Source organism: Protopterus annectens, chromosome 3.part1, assembly GCF_019279795.1.
Source record: "Protopterus annectens isolate FY-2018-M chromosome 3.part1, PAN1.0, whole genome shotgun sequence".
Taxonomy (NCBI): Eukaryota; Metazoa; Chordata; order Ceratodontiformes; family Protopteridae; genus Protopterus; species Protopterus annectens.
In genome coordinates, this window is record NC_056732.1 from 77,663,472 (window position 1) to 77,684,006 (window position 20,535).

Genomic DNA, 20,535 nt, shown 5'->3' on the forward strand with positions numbered 1-20,535 from the left:
GACACATGTACGCCAGGGATCACTGCAGTGGCTGTACTGTGCAGGGATGCAGGTTCCACATGGCTCTTCTGTTCACAGGACACTACCCTGGTGAGGTGCCACTGGTGTGCACACTGTAGTTGTTGTTACACATTGACTTGCCAGACTGCATGGTACACCACTATGAACCTGTGCAGCTATTACATGTCCTTTGTGCATGGTTACTGGTATAGCCCTTCCAGTTAGATTGGCTGTCACGCTATTACAATGTCTCATGACTACGGGCCATATGTATACTGTTATTGTACACGCCAATCATGTTCATGTTTGTCTGTCACATCTCTTCTGCTATTCTAGTATGGGAGTAATGTTTGCATCCTTTGCAAATGCACAGAGTGGAGTACATAGTTATTTCATCATAACTGTTTATACATATCTTAATTACATACTACTCACATCACTATATGATACCTTTGTTATGCATCATATGCTTGTTCTCCTATGTAACATATCTGATGTATCAATCTACTGTACTATACATTACACATGTTTTACATGGTATCCCATTATTCAACCATTACATGCACAGAGGGTCCACCTTAGACATGTCATTGACGTTATATGCCCATACACATGCGTACTGTTACAGTATATCTACATATACTATCCCCTGCTATGGCACGTACTTATTGGACATACCCTGCCACTGACGGCGGGTCATATGACATTATTCTGTTTAACGCCGTCATGTTGCATCCCTTGTGGTGTCTCTGCTGTTTACCGTGTGGCCCACTGCTGGACGCACATCTTCTACAAGCATTAGTACGATCAGCGAGACATCACTACATAAATACCATTCCCCACTTTATGCATGGCGGACACTGTTAATTACTGCAAACCAGGCTATGCATACACTGACATTACGTAATACAGAACATACTATACATACAGTTAATGTTATACATACCTTGATATCGTTCTGGTGTTTCGTCTCTATCTCGCTCCTCTGTATCACTCTTTCAACTGTTATACGGTATGAGCATACAGTTTGCATATCTGGCAAGTCATCCTTATATACGTCTGTACCTGCAACATGTGGTTTACTGCCGCCAATTGGTGGTCCGGTGTGACTAATTATGTGCACTTCAGCTGTGCAGCTACTCCATTCATTAATTATGCGGCAGCAGTGGTGTATAATTGAATTCTCCACCTGGGCATTGGCCATTTGCATTGCCTTCGGGGAGACGGCCTGTATTGTGTTTTGTTGTGTGTAATTGCAACTGCTTTGTGTAGAGCCAAGTCTATTTTGGGGTCATGTCCCCTGTAGATTGTGTGTGATTCTACCTGTGATTGTACCTGTCATCCCACTCGTCTGATAAAGGACTATTGCAAACACCTGTAACATCGTCATTTGTTCCGTTATACGACGGATACAATTTTGCATGGCGCCTTTAAATGTCTCTCACAAGGTATGTCAATGGTTCAGCAGATGTAATTGACTAAATAGATGTTTGGGCTGTGGTTACGGTATTGTTATTGTTTACAGTGTGGGGTATGTAGGCGGGTGTACGTAGCATATACGGTTTTGTGGGGCTTGCATTTCTACGTAGTCCATATATATGTGTGTGGGCCCCTTCCCTAATTACAGGGCTATCACTTAATAGACTTCTATTACGGGAATTTACTGTGGGCTGTTGTTAATTGGTTTCTATATGGTATGCAGGTGCAGTTGATACTTCCATACCTCCGGATGTACGGCGATATGTGCAGGGATATTTGTAAATGAACGCTATCCCATGTATGTCTGCCCCAGATATTTCCAGTCATTGCAGTGGTGTTGGTGTCAGACCCTCTGTCACATTGCTTGCCACCTTTTCATATGGCCGTAGTTGGACACTTGCGGGTCACACAGTGGTGTTTACTGGCTGACATATGGCCACGGTCAGTACACAGGATAGCACATACTTTTATCCTCATTACATACCTATTGTTCTTGGTCCTTCACTACTTATCGGTTTGGATGTAACATTTCCATTTCTTACATACAGGCATGAGCATTTCCTGCAACTATTGCATATTATGTGGGACATACTAATATCCTACACTCCCGGACAGTTGCCCTTTCTAATGTTTCATGTCAGGACACACCTGTTCAGGGGGGGGCTGTCCCTCCCAATGTGGGACAGGTGTTTACCGCATGCCTACGGATAGCTATACCCACACCTACCGTAATCATCTACCTCCGAGTTGCCACCTACAGACACACTATGCGGACACATACACACACTTTAGCCACACGAGAACACACATGGCACCCTCATCACACACATACACAGGCTACATCACTCACAACCACAGTTGTACATGGTACCTATGTGGACCGCACCGCCGACAGCGGTGACTACATGTCCTTACTATCGTCCTATTGCTCGCAGTTCTACTGTTCCAGTACTGTGTTCTTTCTGTCTTTCATCCTCCTGGTTACACGTGTCAGTGTGTGACACGTTCCATAGTTGGCGGTATCCTGTTTATTTGTACCTCAAAGGTGTTTAGAATGTCGTCGACCTATCTATATATTTGCAGATGCCAGTGACCCCTTGTATATCAACATATATCACACTATCGCCCTTTCTATCTGTATTATACATGTGTAGATATATATATATATATATATATATATATATATATATATATATATATATATATATATATATATATATATGTATATATCTATATCTATATGTATGTATATATATATATATATATATATATATATATATATCTATCTCGGGCTGGGGTGGTGACAGGCACGCTACGCCTTTCATTGTGTGTTTGTCAGTGTATACTGTGTTTCCTAGACTCCGCACGTTTGTGTCTGTACCTGTCACATAATACACCTGCCATAGGTTAAGATTACCTCCCATCCCACTTTGCGAGGGACAATCCCTCTTTGTGCAGTTGTGTCCTGCGAAATATTTGTGAACATAGCAAATGTCCTGCGACTTTGGGACAAACATATTCCCTATAGTTTATGTCATAGTTGCATGACACACTTATTCTGTATCTGACCCACCTACATGTTACAGGACACGGAACTCCTACCTGCGACCATTACTAGACTATAAGCTTTTTATCTATGCAAAACACTGTTGCTCTGGTTTTCATCCTGGCTGGGTGTGTGTCGTCCTGCTGACATCTGGCGTGGTATGTCCCACATTGGTCATTTGAACTGTGACAACCCTACCGTATGTACATCTTGCCTAGCAATAGTGTTGGGTGATTGTGTACATCACTGCCTGTTCCACTCCTGGCAGTGGTTGTTTTACCCTTCAGAGCAGGTGCTATTTGTTCAGTGGTCACTAATGCTGGTGTCACCTGTTCTGTACATCATTGACTGTGATCTGCGCAATGGTCGGTGACACTTAGCCCTGTTTCACGCATATCCGTATAGTCGTATTTAAACATCGCTTACCAGCTGTGGGCAAAGCTTATTCCCATTAACGTGTGCTACACATATTCTGATGACCTGCATCTGGACTGCATTACCCGTGCCGTCGGGATTATGTTACATCCCTTGCGGGATGTGTGACTGGGAACATGCACGAGAGTCACTGCATGTACCACTTGGACATCTGGGGGTTGTACACGAGTTATGTCAATTTGTATGTGCAGTACACTACAGCAGTTACTCCACACTACACTCACATGGATGACGCCATTAGTTTACAACTTGATGGGTCCAGTTAATGGTATGTTCATGTGATGTTTACTGGCTGTACTGGGTATGTATATCACAATTAGGTACACCCAATAATTTGCTACACCTTCATATGACCGTGGATACAGCATGCCGGAGTGACTACTGCCTGTCATGGGTACATCTCCTGCCTTGACACTACATCCATGGTTACATTTTGTGGAGCCCCTCAGTAGTGGCGGGTAATCTGTGATGACTGTGTGTAGGACAGTGCTTACACACACATGTGCTCCAGCGATTGCCTCTGTTCCAGTACGCGACAGTTGCTTACTCAATGTTGTGGCGACAGGTGTCACTGTTTGCCCCGTTTGGTGTTTTGCCTCTGACAATCGGGCGTGTACCTACTGATGTACCTGGGAATCTATACACACAGCACCAACAGATGCTGATGGGTGCATCTACTGTTCAGGTGTTGACAGTTCCGTGTTCCCATGGCTGTTGCGTGTACATTGTTTGAGGGCTGCCTATGTAGGATTCCACAGTGGGCCACATATACATCACAATTTACAGGTAGTCATGTTTGTGTGCCATCCATGTTACTGTGTGCAGGTGGGGAGGGGTGTCAGTCCGTGGGAGCCTACACTGTCAAGGTATGTGCTATACGTTCCCTCTTTGCCAAGGCGTAGGCATATTGGGCATGCCTCCGTCTGCCTACTGGGGCTGGCACAGTGTGTCTGTGGTCTGGATCCCTCTGTGCCTGTGTTGGTCTTGGCACTTGCAGTGGGCTGTGAGGCCCTCCCCCATTATGACCCTGCTGCAGCTGTTTCCGCAGGATCATATTATGTAGCATGGCACATACTATGAAGATGTGGGCACATATGCCTGGAGAGTACTGCAAGGCTCCACCAGATGTGCCCAAGCACCGGAACCGTGATTTCAGCATCCCAAACACATGCTCTATGATGATTCTGGTTTGTGAGTGTGCCTCATTATGGCATTCTTGCATTGGTGTGTGTGCATTTATGATGGGGGTCATCATCTACGGCTCCAGTGCATAGCCAGCATCCCCCACAAGGTGACCTTGTGGGATGTCCCCCCTGACAAATACCTGATACAGCTGTGAGGCATGCCAGATATGGGAGTCGTGGTAGCTTCCAGGGCTGCCAGCACACACATCCATGATAATGCCCTGGGCATTGCACACGACCTGGCAGTTGATGGAGTGGAATCCCTTGCGGTTTATGTAGCGCCTACCATACTCACCGGGTGGTGACTTAAATTGTATGTGCGGGCAGTCTATCACACCCAGTACCTCCGGGTAGTTTGCCACATGGTGGAAGTGACGCATATTGCTGGCCAACTCCTCCTGAGTTCAGGGGAAGTGTATATGCTCATTGGCATGTGGTAACATGGCATCTAGGAACTGGTGTAGTACCCTGGATGCCGATGCCTGTGAGATCCCCATTATATCTCCAGTTGGCCTTTGAAAGGTACCTGTGGCTAGTATTCGCAAGCTTACACATACCTTCGTGTCCACTGGGATGGGTTTCCCTCTGTTGTTTCTGGTTCTCAGGCGTGGCCGGCACAGCTCTACTATTTGCTGTAAGATGTCCCTGTCCACCCTATAATGCTCTACTATCTCCAGATCATGTAGCCCCTGGTAGGTTACCCTTGGTCTGAACACACTTCTCCTCCTCCGAGGCCTACGGTGGTTGTCAGCATCATCCTCCACAACACCGTTGGTCTGTAACACATGCTGATGAATCACAGCTATGGCAGCTCCCAACATGTACATTTTAAAAGTTCCCCATCTGTTTACACCTATGGTGAGGTGTTTGGGAATACACAGGTGTGTGTTGGGTGCTTTCACACTTTATACTGTTCTGCTGTGAACACTGATGATGTCATAGGGTGTGAATGTACGATCATGGCTACAGGGTATCTTCTGTGTTTTATTTACGAAACCACTATTGTGCTGCCTTTGGTGTTGCATTACATTTGGATGACGTGAATTACCTCCTGCCCTTCCGTTTACATTTGTGCACGTTACACCTACCATTTGCTGTCATGCATCCAACTGCCTGCTTTCATTTGTACTTTCCTAGACCTGGCTTATCTTGCGTAATGTGTGCTATTGCCGATCTACTGTGGGTTTGCTTTGCTCTGCTATGACAGTTCTCCTATCTTTGCATTCCAGGTCCTCCACACCTTTCTTTGCAATCCTATGCCTCCCCTATCCTGTTTTGCAGGTTTCTGCATGCAGGCTTGTCTACTGCCGTCGATTGGCTGCCGTGTGTTGATTGGTGTTAATTGCTCATTAGTACGCCAATTACCCTGCTTCGGCATTTCCTTCTTTTCTTCCCCTGACCTTCCTGTTTGTGCTATTGTTCGCGGGTTTCTGGCACGAGTTCATCCCCATACACATGCGCTTTTGGGCACCATGTGTGCTCTCAGCTAAATGGTTCTATACCCTCCTCCCCACCCCTGTCCTTCAGCTTTGCTTAGCAATGGCCAGACCAGATTTGCATTGCTCCAATGTGCTTACTGATACGGTGGCACACCCCTCTGCTGATGTCATGTATCACCTTTGATACACTCCTCGGTGTTATAGCGCTGCGCCGTCAGATACATCCTTAATCCAGCGGGACGTTTGCGATTCAGTATTACCTGCCTCATTTGCATGGCATTGACTACTAATTCATAGTTACAGCGCCGAACACTGTCGCGGGCCCCTGGCAACCCTTGCGCCTTGTTTGTGGTGTGCCATGCCTACCATTGCATATTATGGTGCAATCCTACTTTGTCTTTCATTGCGATTTTCTGCCATTTTTATATATTTCCTTTGTATTCCTGTTTGCACACACATCCCCTGCGGTTGTACTGTGCGTTACTGTAGACATGACATTAAATGTTTTTTAGTTTCATAGTTTCATAGTAGTGTACTAGGCTATCTGCCCGGGGGCATTTATAAGCCTAGCCAACAGTGATGTGGCTTACGCCACCCCATACTATATAGTTGCGCCTCTCTAGTAGTGACACATGTGGGACCCCATTATTTAGTAAACTATACCTCTGTCTAGTAGTGACACTGAGGTGACTCCCGGGGTAAACTTGCGATCTCCCGTCCATGCATCGAGATTTTTCTTGAACAGTGCCAATGAAGGGCTCTGTCTCACATGAACTGGGATTTTGTTCCAGAGTATGGGTAACCTCTGTGTTATGAATCTATCCCTCCAGCATGTCCTATTCATATTTGTGCAGAGGTTGAAATCTTTAGCTCAGCGTGGTTCTGGTGGATTTGGATTTTTGAGATGGAGCATGTCCATCAATTCCTGGTTGGACATGGCCCTATATGTTAGGCACAAATCACCTCTGAGCAGGCGGTATGCTACTGAATAGAGCTGGAGTTTCTTTAATCTAGCTGGATAAGGCACATGTTTGAGACCTATGATCCTCTTGGTGAGGTACTTCTGGGGTCTTTCCAGTTGTTGCATGTGCTGGGTGAGATACATCCCAAATGGAGCATTATATTCAATCATGGGCCTGACAAGGGAGGAATATAGAGGTACAATGACCTCCTTTGATCTGGATGAGAATCCCTTCATGATGAGATGGGCAAGGTAGAATGTCTTTCTGACCACTTTGGCAACATGGTTGTCAAAGGAGAGGTCACTATCGACTTGAGTCCCCAGGTCTCTGATTACTTCTTCCATATTCAGTGGGTTATTGTCACGTGATAATTTGTGGGTACTTTGTTTTTCCCAAAGGGATGACTATACATTTTTGGCGTTAAGTTTGAGGCCATGATTCCGCACCAGTTGTCCGTTTCAGTGAGACCTTTCTGTAGGATGTGTGTGTCAGCAGGTGAATCAACTATGGCACCCAGTTTGCAGTCATCTGCAAACTTTGTCAGCCATAATCCTCCCATATTTGCTTTCACATCTGAGAAGTAAATGCCGAATAAGAGTGGACCCAAGACTGAGCCCTGTGGGACACCACTCGTGACTGGTTTTGAGTCTGACATGGCTCCAGCAATTTTAACCTTATGGGTTCTGTTTTTTAGCCAGTTTGCTACCCATCTTGTGACATATGGATTTACATTTAGGCTGCTGAGCTTGTCAATGATGCCAGAGTGTGGTATCGTGTCAAAGGCCTTAGCCAAGTCCAAGTAGGCAGTGTGGACAGCCTTGCCCTCGTCGATGGCACTAGTGACTGTCTCGAAGAAGTCAACCAGGTTTAAGAGGCAGGATCTGCCTTTTACAAAACCGAACTGGGTGGGATCAAGGGTCTGCAGATCCCCAATGTCGCCATTTATGAGTTCCATGATGATTCTTTCCATAGCCTTACAGACCAGGCTGGTCAAACCTATGGGGCGGTAGTTACCAGGGTCAGTAGAATTTCCCCCTTTGTGGAGTGGGACCACTGTTGCTGTGCGCCAGTGTTCAGGTACATATCCTGTAGGTGTTGTGCATCTTTTCTTGTGCCACTGGCTGTGTATTTCTCCATTGGCATATGTTAACTTTGTAATACATGCATGTGGTCCGCTTCCATAACTCCGATGTTCTTTTTGGGAAAATGTAAACCGTGTTTTTTGTTTACATTTCCATGGGCTTGCGCTACGCCTGCACCACTTCGTGAATCGCTGTATGCCTTCATTAGCATGGTGCAACACTGCGCATGGGGTGATTTGCATACCTATGCTGAGGGCTGCGTAGCTCTGGCGTATGCCGGTAGTGCACGTGGGATTGGTTCATACCTGACTCGCTCGGCGGACATATTTGGCGTTATGCTGCCTACACTACACCTGCGCCTGGCGCAAGCTTCATGAATCCGGGGGACTAAGTTTCAAAAATATGGCATAAAAGGCATCACACAACATTTAGCCTCTCAACATCAACACTTCTGGTTGCAAAAGTAGAGTTTGAAGCAGACTTAGTCAGGGTCTTTGCCCTGCGTCACACTTAATGCATAACCAACTCTGCTCAGAGACTGGCATAAAAGGTTGCTAGTTATGTGGGGCCAGTGTATGCTGTGGTAATTAATTCAGTCAAACTTGAGAGGTGTGCACAGAAGATGTATGGGTCTGGGTGTAGGGTGGTTATTATTTTTGTAACTTTGCTCATAAATATCAGAGGAGTCCACGGAAGATAATGTGTCCACAGACAGTGCACTGTCTAGGTGCAATAAGCTGAAGTATATTACTGTGATTATTTCTTTTTTTGACTTTCCTCCCAGATGAAATTGGATGTGTAGGAATAAAGTGGATTTATGCTGTGTATGGACATCTAACAATAACAGGTCAAAATAAGGAAATGTGTTCATTTTTTTCATTCACTCTTGTCCCAGTCTAACATCAGAGGAGTGCACCGATGGTGCAGTTTTTAGAGGTTATCAGTATGGAGATACACTATGTAGATATATGGCAGAAGCAGCATGAAATATATGACTGTAGCCATTTGATCTTTTACTTTCATCCAGATCTAACACCAGAGGGGTACATAGAAAGTTACGATTTTTTGTGCCCATCTTTCCTTCACTTTTATCCAATCTAACACCAGAGTAATTTACAGATGTTGGCTATCCTTTTTTATGGGGGGGGGGGGGTAGAGATGCAGGCACTCATCCCAGCTATGATTTATGTGACCTCAAACGCATTTGTGTTCTTTGTTTATGGGTTACTTGCTTCTAAGTATATTGATAACTACTGTTCTGTCAGCTTTGAACATTAAGCCTTGAACACAACTTATTTAAGCTTTGAAAGAAACAAGATGATTTTTCATATCATCGCTGGATGAAAGGTTGGAAGGTTGTGGAAAAAAAACTCAGAAGTGCCCTTCAGAGCCTCTGGAATCTTAGCTTCTAGAGACCTAGTGGTCCCCAGACCTCTGGCTTAAAGTCTTTCCCACACAGTACTTACAGTACAATACAAACTTGACCAGTTTTGATCTGTTGAAAGCATGCAGGAAAAGGCTCAAAAGTGAGAAAACAATGCAAACAAGGAGACACTCACTGTGTGTGCCAGGACAGCAGTAGACATTGGGGAGGGGGCCATGAAAAATGTGGACTAGGGCTCCATATTACCTATGGCCATCCCTGCAATAATAGTATTTGGTATTTAAAATTGGTGGTAATGGGCATGGCTTGTGGAAGGGGTGTGGTTAGGCTTGTGGAAGGGGTTGTGGTTACCCTGGGTCATGGTGTATGTTTACATTATGAAGAGGGTGTGGATTTATTGCTGGAATTCTGCAGGATACAAAGGTAGTAACTTTACACTAATTAGCTAGGTTTAATTTTTTTTCATTGAATGGAAAAAGATTTTTTTCTAACTGACCCCAGCCAAAAACTTTTATTATTCCAAGAAAAAAAAAACGATAATGCAATCCAAAGTTTAAAATAAAATGAACTGTAATATAATAACACCAACAAATTTAAAAAAAATAATGAAAGTATTCAAACTCTAAATGAAGAAATCCAAACCAAAATCCAATGCAGTCACACACCAGCAGTAGTCTTACAGCACTTGTAGCTAAATAATAGGATAGCTACATACCCTAAAGAAATAATTCTACATCTCAACTATATATATGAGACCATTCATATTAAAAAAACCTCCCAAACATTGACATAAGAAGAGCAAAATGGCAAAGGCCACAATGTCTAAATTCTTGAAGACTGAATATCCCCACCTATGGAAACCCAGGAACAAGTGCTAAAATGGGCCTTAAAGGGGAGGCAAGTCCAGATGTTTGACACTGCAGTCTACAGCATTTTGGTCTTCTGTTTTATGTTGCTGAGATTATGCATTTGGAATTATGGGCATCAACCTTGTGATAGAAAACTTATATATTTATATGCATGTATATATAAATAACAACCTCAGGGTATGTCTCAGCCGCTGACTTTCTTAAGAATTCAGCACACTCCAGCATAATTCTGGCTCACTTTGATAATCTCACTGACTTTTACTTCAGACTTTGCTCTCATCTAATTTAACAAGAAAACCATCAAAGATATTGCTACACTCCTAGACAAAATCCCAAAGACACCCCACAGGATACAGGTGGACTTGATCCTTGGTTTATATCTCTCTCTCTTTTTATAAATAACACTTAATGCCTTCCACTAAAACATCTATACAACGTATGCATCTTCAAAAGTGTGATACCTTCACAATGGAAAGTAGCCAATGTCAGACCTGTTTCCTAAAGCTTCATCTCAACATCCTCAAATGTCTATAGACTCATCTCATTCCTTCACAAGCTTGCCAAAATTCCTGAAAAAAAATTTACGTCCTACTAAATTCTCACCTAAAAACATACAGAAGAATCACACCCCAGCAGCACATAATATAGACTGGGCACAGCACCATGACTGCACATAATATAGACTGGACACAGCACCATGACTGCACATAATATAGACTGGGCACAGCACCATGATTGCACATAATATAGACTGGGCACAGCACCATGACTGCACATAATATAGACAGGGCACAGCACCATGACTGCACATAATATAGACTGGACACAGCACCATGACTGCACATAATATAGACTGGGCAAAGCACCATGACTGCACATAATATAGACTGGGTACAGCACCATGACTGCCTTGTAAATGTTCTGCTTAACAAGAGAAGCAGGCCTTCTAACAGTTAAAATATTCATAGACTTCTCCTTGGCTTTGACTTAGTCAATCAGAGTCTATTCCTTAAATCTCTGCACTCAGCCAGCATAAGTCTAAAAGCAGTGTTATAAATCATTTCAAATGTAAACTAGCTCTTTTACTTCTTTCACAACAGCCATTGTCCATAGTCTGCCTTAAGGATCCATCCTACCCCTCCTTTGCAAACACCCTACCACTTGTAAATCCACTTCAAACAATAAATACGCAGACACCATGGTTATTTACAGGTCTGACCCCTATCTACTCACCATTACACTACAAGAACAAGACCTGAACTCTCTAAAAACTGGCTAGAATCACACAATCTAAACCTCAATTGTTAAAAAGAAAAAAAATCTCACCACAGATGCTTAGGCATATTGTTAAATCCTGTTCTCAACTCCCAGCACTGTATCTAGGTAATTAAAGCTAAAGTTAACAAACCTTTGAGCAAGGAAAATATATTTCCTCTGCCTTGCAGTCAGAACAGCAACTGAAAAAGAGTCCTTCTTCCCTAACTAGAGTATGGCCTCCCTCTCACCTTAAACACCTCAACAGAAAAACATACCCACCACACAAACTACTTTGATGACACCTTGCAGTTCATCATCATCATATCTCATAAAATAAAATTCACTGCCTTACCCTCTCTAAAGCTAATGGCTCCCCATCACTCAGAAAAACTAACCTTTGATTAGGCTCTGTTTTATTCCAACTGATCACTGAACAAAGTCTCTCTTACTTCTCATTAAGATCAGAGACACTCCTATCACTGTACAACCTCAGATACTTGTCCAGCTTCATGTCATACTTACACACTCTCTTCACCAGCCTAAAATGCACAGAAGATGCTTTCTCACTACTCACACCAAAAATATAAGACTATTCAAGAAGGCATAAAGTCCATCTCTTCATTTAACAATTTCCAGAAAGGAATACATCTTCTCCTTGCAATCAGGCACACTGCAGATGTTTCCAGAAAAGTCTGGTTATCTAACTCCACACATCACAGATATCAGCATGTCATTAAAACCTCATTTCCTACTAACATAACCTCTCCTTTCCAAATTCCTGACCTGTTCTATCCCACAGTATCCCCCTACTTCTCTTCCTTCCTACTTCATTACTATCTTTTACTACAAAACTCAGCATAAATGGTTATTTAACAACCTCAACTGCCAAAGACTGCTTTTTGATGAATACTTTATTCTCTGCATTTACTTACACTGTTTCTACAAATTGTTTTATAATTCCTCGTATAGGTTCTTATGTGATTACATTCAATTCTAATTTTGTATTCTGTACCTTTGGTTGTGTACACTGGGCTGAACCTGAAAATTGTCCACTGAGACCAGTAATCCTACATGGTCAATGAAAGAAAGAATGAATGAATGAATGAATAAATAAATAAATAAATTTCCCTGAGAACACATCATTACCATATTGTGGGAGGTCATCTCTTTGAGACAGCATATTCATACCTGGCCAAGCCTTTGACACTATTTCTCATGCAGGTGTTATTGACAGACTTGTAAATCTGAATATGAATTCTTAATGCTATGTGGCGGATAGTTAACTACTTGTCTAACAGAACCCATGTGGTTAGAGTCACGGGTGTCACTTCAGAAAACAAAAAGATACCAGTGGTGTATCACACTTCTCAGTGTTGGGCCCTCTCCAATTTGGCATATATTTCTTAGACCTTCAGGCTGTCACTCCTGGCCTATGGTTTTCCTAGTCTGCAGATGACTGTAAATTAGGTGTTATTATTTAGTTTTCCACTAGCTCACAACTTCTCCAACATGAGTTAGACCACAGAAACAATTGGTACAAGGAGAATGATCTCAATGAAATGTGAAGGAATGTAGCTTAGCTCATTTCAGTAAATAAAACATTTTCACGTACCATATAGGTGACACACCCCAACGTTCCGACACTGTTGTAAGGGATGTAGGTACACTTGTTGATAATTCCTTATCTTTTGTCCATCATGTCTCCACAGTAGCTCAGAAAGCCTTTAATTAGGCTCATCTCAAAAGGCAGCTCCACTAGATCCATGAAAGTTGTAATTCCCTTTTCTCATATCTAAGCAGACACATTACTGAATATAATGCACCTTTTGGCATGTATTTGTCCAACCATATCACTCATCCTTAGGCATCTCAGAGATTCATAACTAACAAGATCAATGGCCTCCCAAGTCTTAGCTATCAGGGCAGACTGGCAGTCCTCTCTCTTTAGTCAATCTCTTATAGAGTCCTCCATGGAGATCTCTGCCTAGCTTTTTGAGCCATGAAAGATCCAATCCTTTTTAACCTCCATTTCCTTCACAGAACAAATGGCAACTCAAATACCTGGTTAAAGGAGCTAAATAATCATCAACAGATAAATAAGACACATTGGCCTGATCAATTTAGATCCCTCTGCAACAAACTTCTGTTACAGCTCACTTTCAAGGTAAACCCAAGTAACTGGATGAGCAGTCAAGTTCTCACTAGGTTGTCTATCTTGTTGTGCCCTCCTTGAGGCTGGAGGGAAATTTTTATTTATTTATTTATGTTTTGGCTAGGCTTGTAATGGTTTGAAAACTAATTGCCTAGTACTTACCTATTAACCTATAGTTATTTGGTAATTACTGGGAAAACTGAAGAAGTTTGCTGAACATAACAACAGATGAATACTTCTGGTTTTAAATGTCAAATGTTCACCTAAGAAACAATGAAATATATTACTGGCATGCCATCAGATAATAACTGGCCCAGATGGGAACCAGACTGTCTAGGCCTTTATCTGTATTGTTTCAACACATTCTTTACTGTGGTTATGTGTCCAACATATGGGACAAAGGTAGTGTAATACCAAGTTTTAAGGAAGGCAATTATAGTCATTCTGGCTTTTAGAGGCCAGTAAGTCTTACAGTATCGCACTTTGCGGGAAGCAAGAGGCATTGCTCCTCTTGAAAAATGATTCTACTACTTTGTAATTTTGTTATTACTTTGCATTTGTCAGCGCACCAGCAAAACAAGTTGTCATCTTGTGCACCTCTGGTTACCTAATTATCTCAATTGTCAGTATCAAGAACATCAGAATATGTAACTATTTTTACAGAAGTAGTTCTACAGATGTTTTCAAAAATAAGATGTGATTCCTGTACTTTTATGATGTAATTTGCAGTAAACCATGGAGATTTCTACATATATGCCCAGATGTGGAATTTTTTGCTACTATATGTGTAGCAGAAGCATGCATACACATTGTAGAAGCAGATGTGGCATTCAAAAGTAAGAAAGTATCACTCTAAGAATGTTTCAGGTCTTGCTTTAGCACACTTCTGTGAATGAAAACTATATATCATTGTTTGTACTTAGTTTGATCTAGGAAGAAGGACTTCAGTCATAGCAGAAGAGTACTATGGTGGTGAATCTGACAGCTGCCCCCTTCTTATCCCAGAGATCTCATTCCATGCTCCTGAACAGAAGGATCTGAGGCCGCCATTAAAAGAAAATTCTGAACTAGACTGGTGGTCAAAGTACTATGCGTCTGTGGAACAGACATTAAAGGTACAAGTAAAAAGCTTTGCTTTTCAGTTATCTGTTTCACACTGCTAGAGCCAGGTACTCAAGTAAGCATAGGTTTGTTCTTGACTAGAGACTAGAACAGAACTGTTATAATGTATTGCTAGTTATACTAAACCTTAACCTATGTGTTATCTGCAAACAGTTAAACTATAATTAGTCTATCAATATTTTATTCCAAAGATTCCCAAGAGTAGCATGGTGAGTTTGTTGGTTGTTTAAAGATATTCATTTAATACAGACTTCTTGTATATATTTATTTTATTATATAAAATATAAAGTTTATCTATAACTATTCACCTTTTGTTAAGTGGATTACTGCTAGCTTTGCACGGAGTAATAAGGTAATGACCTGATAGCGATCCTTACCCTGTACACTTATTTATGATTTCCTCAGTTTTTGTTTACTTTGTGTGACATTAAGCAAATTACTTAACATTGCTTGCTCAAACAGGTAGATCAGCAAAACCTATCTATGAACTAGGTAAGTCCTCTAGACACACAGTTCTGTTTCAGGCATGACCCAGGAGAAATTTCTGTCTAGTTGATATGCCCAGAGTCATATAGCTGGAAAGAAATCTTGTGAGAATCAAACCCAGAACTACTAAAGGATCTAGGTCTTGTACCATGCAGTCTTAAACCATCTTTCTCAAGTTGACAAAAATTTCAGAACATCCCTGAAAAGAGGCTGTTCTGCTTAGAAGGTTTAGCTGATTCTTTCTTTTAGCAGCTTAAATATCTGATGAATGTCTGTTAGTACATGAACCAGAATCAGTAAGCAATAAAGATTCTGGATGAGTTGAATTATCACCCATGAAGCCATTCTCATTTTGAGAAGGTAGTGATAGTTTCTCAGTTATGGTACAACTAATAAGTAATTAGGTCTAATTGCTTATTGAAGAGTCTCCTGTGTCATCAGGACCTTGTGCCAGATGCAGTCTAGGTAGCACTGGAGAACCTATTGCATTGCCACCAACAGAATCTTCCTGTGAAATACTAAACAAATCTTGATTTTCACCTAGATTTGTGCTTACTCTAATTTTTGGATGATATGTCATAGTAAAAATTATTTTTATGCTACCTTTCCTACAACTGTTTAATATCAAGTTCTAATAAAATAATGTAGTACTCAAGACTCCTACATATTAAAATTGTGCAGGAAAAAGACCCACATACAGCATTAGTGCATTTCTGTTTGCAAGACTAGACAAGCAACAATATGTACGCTTAGAAATGCCACACTTTTGGATTAGATTTTTACTTCCTGGACCATATGTTCCAATTGCCCATTACTATTAAAATACTTAAGACTGTACCACATTAGAACTCATATTACTTCACAAAGATATGAAACTCCTGGATCACAGATTGAGGACCTGTATTTGACATAACTTCATCATCAACTTTATCCCTAGAAAGCATGGAGTTCAACACTGCAAAAACAATTGACATTTTTTTATATTGAAATAAGTCAACTTTGTAGATCAGAGCGTGTATGTACCTTTAAGAAGCATTTCCAGATATAGGCACTTGCATATAAATACTGAACATGTGCAGGCAGCAGTGCCATTTTGAGAGGACAGCCAGAGTGTTAACATGTATGAGTGCAGTAGTCAGTCTGTTTATGTTTAAGTTTAAGTTACAAAGCTTCATTTCTGATGTGTTTGTGTGTAATAAAGCTGCTTGAATAGAACCCACGAATGCTCATCTGTTTTATCCTGACCAGACGAGTGACATGGTGTCAGAACTGGGATTAACAGAGCTGCTTCTTCAAGCCATGAGGTGCAGAGTAAGAGTTGAAGGTGAAGGCAGCTAAGCTGGCTGAGTGAAATGGAGCACAGGCTAACAAAAAAGTGCCAGAAACAAGCTAAAGGTAAAGAAAACTGCACAAAATTTATTTTCAAAGAAAATGAAATGGCACATTATAAGGTACAAAACATATTAATGAAACAAGTAGCACAAAACATATTATTAAGCAAAGGAAAGGCACAAACCACATAATTAATTAAACAAAATGTTCAAAACCATATTTTATAAAACTAGCAAAACTATTCATATGGGGCTCCGAATTACATTTGGTTTGCATAACGAGCATGTTTAAAGTAAAACGAGCAGAAGAAAAGCATACTGAGTATGATAAGAGATTAAAAGGGCATAACGAGTACAATAAAAGGGCAAATTAAGCTTAAACAGCAAAGTAACTGCAGGTTTTTTAGTAAAAGACCATGTTTGGGCACAAACTACTATTTCACATTGACCGAAGCCAGTCAAAGCATAACTGCAGTTGTTCAAAGTATCTCAGACTGTGCAAAGTGTTGCAGAGTATTTGCTTTATTACAGTGCAATTATTTCAAAGAGTTTGCTGTGTGCAAAGTACAGTTATATTGCAAAGTGCAGTCAAAGTATAGCCAATTTGAAAAGTTTCTTGTGCTGTTTGCATTTATTCGCAGAATGCCGCGATTTCACGGTGTTTCTTACACTGTGCAGAATTATTTCACAAAGTACAGCCATTTTGAAAGGTTCTTGTGCTGTGTACAGTTTATTTGCAAAGTACATTCATCTCAAAGTGTTTCTTACACTGAACTTTTTCCATTGTGTATGGTTGATTCACAAAGTACAGTCAATATGATATATTTCTTACACTGATAAGGAGTGCGTTCACAAGTACCGTGTTTTCAGATTGTTCTTGTACTATGGAGACTTATTTGGCAAAGTGCAGTTATTTCAAAGAGTCTGTTGTGCTATTGGCTATGATTATAAGTACTGGCATAATGTTCTGGCATATATATATATATATATATATATATATATATATATATATATATATATATATATATATATATTTTTATGTGTATGTTCGTACATTATTTCAAGCACCTTCACTACTGCGTGTTGATATGGCAGAAGCATTTCGCAGACCAAGTCAACTTGTGTTTGATCATAATATAGCAGATAATTGCTGAGTATTTGAGCAGGAATACAATATTATCACACAAGCAGCTTTTTCTGACAAAGATGCACATACAAGGTCATTCATTTTGCTTAACTTAGCTGGGTCAGAAGCTATTGAAAGAGAGTGTTCATTTGTGTATGCACCAGAAGTATATGAAGGTGAGAGGGGAAAAATGCCATATTGCTGTACCGGCTGAATCCAGGGAAGACCCTGAGTGCTTAAAACTTAAATTTAGAGAAATGTGCAACCCCCAGACAGATGCTTCATTAGAGAAGCATTTATTTTATACTATTGACTAAAAGCCAGGTGAAACATTTGCAGTTTATATCTCTGACTTGAGGAATAAGGCTAAAACATGCAGATTTGGTGACTTGAAAGATGAGTTAGTAAAGGACAGGCTTGTGTGTGGTGTTAATAGTGCTGCAGTGAGAAAGATTTTGTTTCTTGACAGTGATTTAATGTTAAGTAAAGCCATAGAGATTTGTCAAATCGATGAGCTTACAGAAAGGCATACAAGTATGCTTGCAAGCGATGAGCATGGTTTCAAAAGCCTCTAGAGCAAACGCAGACAGCATGCAACACATGGCAAGCAGAAACAAGCCTAAGCACATGGCAGCTGCAACTGCTACAGGGTTTCCTGGGAGGAGTCATAGCTTTCTAGCAAGTTTCAAGACTAGCTCAGTAAAATGGACATGCTCAGTACAGTATAAGAGTGAGTCAGCAAAACCCAAGTCAAGTCTTATTGTTAACTGTCGTAATTGTGGTGCCAACCATGAGTCTAAAAGAGAAGTGCTCAGCATTTGGTCAGCAATGCCACAAGTGTAAAAAATAGAACTATTTTCAAATGTTTTGTAAATTAAGCAAGCCTCATTCAGTTATTAAGAGATGTCATTGAAAAAAGCAGGTTGATCATATAGAAAGCTGCAACCCTACTTTCTATGTAGATGGTGCATCACTGGTCAATGAAAAGATTAATGCAGTGGATTTATTGGCAAAAAAATGAAGTGTTTTGTACTGTCTTGATCAATGGTAAGCCCACAGAGCTCAAAGTAGACACCGGTTCAAAGTGTAATGTAATGTCAGCAGAAGCATTTGCTAAAGTGAGAGCTGGTGAGCAACTTAATTTGGTTAATTGTGCAAAACTTGTTGCTTATGGAGGTGAAGAGATTTAAACTGAAGGCTCAGTAGTGCTTTCATGCTATTTGGCTAGGAACAGTTACAGTTTGCAATTTTATGCAGTTTGAAGACCCGTGCAATCAATATTAGGTCTCAGTGACAGTTTGAGAATGAAACTGCTTTCTTTTGCCAAAGAAGTCCATCATGTAAGCACGTCCCAGTTCCAGCTTTACTGATACTATTTTCTCAGAATATGCTGATGTTTTGAATGACAAGCTAGGCAAACTTCCAGTTGTGTACTCCATGAAGTTAGACCCAGAGGTCAGTTAAGTGGTCAGACCAGCAAGAAGAGTTCCAACAGCTATGCAGGACAAAATCAAGGTCCAGTTAGACAAAATGGAGCAGCAAGGTGTGATTTGTCCAGTCACAGAACCAAATGAGTGGGTGTCATCCATGGTAGCTGCTCATAAGAAAAATTCAAATGAAATCAAAATATGCATTGATCCAAGAGACGTAAACAAGGCATTAAATAGGCCTCATCATCCTATGCACACAGTTGAAGAGATTGCAGCCCTCATGCCAAATGCCACTGTTTTTTCTGTCTTAGATGTAAAGAGTTCATTTTGGCAAGTGATGCTTGATTGCAAATCTTCACTTCTGACTACATTCAGTACCCCATTTGATAGATACAGGTTCCTCAGGATGCTTTTTGGAATAAATTCTGCCAGTGTAGTCTTTTAGCGTGCAATGGAGCAAATCTTTTCAGGCTGCCCATGTGCTATAATAGTTGATGATTTACTGGTTAGAGGCAATGGTGAAGCAGAGCATGACAGAAACCTCAGGAAAGTTCTGGACAGAGCGCATGAAGTGAATTTAAAGCTCAGTCCTCTGAAGTGCAAATTCAGAGTACCAGACGTTACTTATGTAGGTCATTTGTTTACCAGTGCAGGTTTACTACCAGATCCTTCTAAACCAGTTGTGTCCAACCCATGGCCTGCAGGCTGCATGTGGCCCTCAGAGCTCTTCCATGTGGCCCGCAACCCTTAAATCCAAATACAAATTTTTTTCCATTTTTTCGTGACACGACCTTTAACCTCAAAGTTGGTGTGCGCATGCGCCAAAAGCACCCTTTCTGTTTGTTTCATGCCAAAATAAGACCTGTGTGTTTGCGCTGAAGAACAGCTGATGAAGAAGAAGGATTTCTCGTTAGCACCGAAGAGCTGAAGAGGGATTTGTCATTGCCTTTACCGAACAGTAACTCCTACCTGTATGTAAGTTTAAAATCCTGCTGTTATTTTTTTTTAATGATATGGTCCCAAGCTCGTAGTTAACACAGAGGTAGCAAAAAAGTTATGGAATGGTATTTCTTAGGGCTGACACAAAGTCTTGGTACAACATTTGGTAAATTAAGTTTTAAACTTTGAAATATATAGGTTTAGCTGTTAAAGTTTAGCAATTTAGCTGTTAGCAGAAGTCTAGAATTTGAGTAAATGGGTCAGCATGAAAGTGCAATTCTCTCGTCAAAGCTAATTCATTTCTCCTTCAAA

The 20,535-nt window shown here is 41.1% G+C and overlaps 1 protein-coding gene across 1 annotated transcript in view; it reads left to right on the top strand.

The window, feature by feature from the left end:
• LOC122797634 (otoferlin-like) overlaps window positions 1–20,535 on the top strand; it is a 1,687,021-nt gene that overhangs the window by 1,009,915 nt on the left and 656,571 nt on the right. Inside the window, exon 26 of the mRNA XM_044066178.1 lies at window positions 14,713–14,904. Coding sequence (XP_043922113.1) covers window positions 14,713–14,904 — 192 coding nt within the window. The remainder of the gene's footprint in view (window positions 1–14,712; window positions 14,905–20,535) is intronic.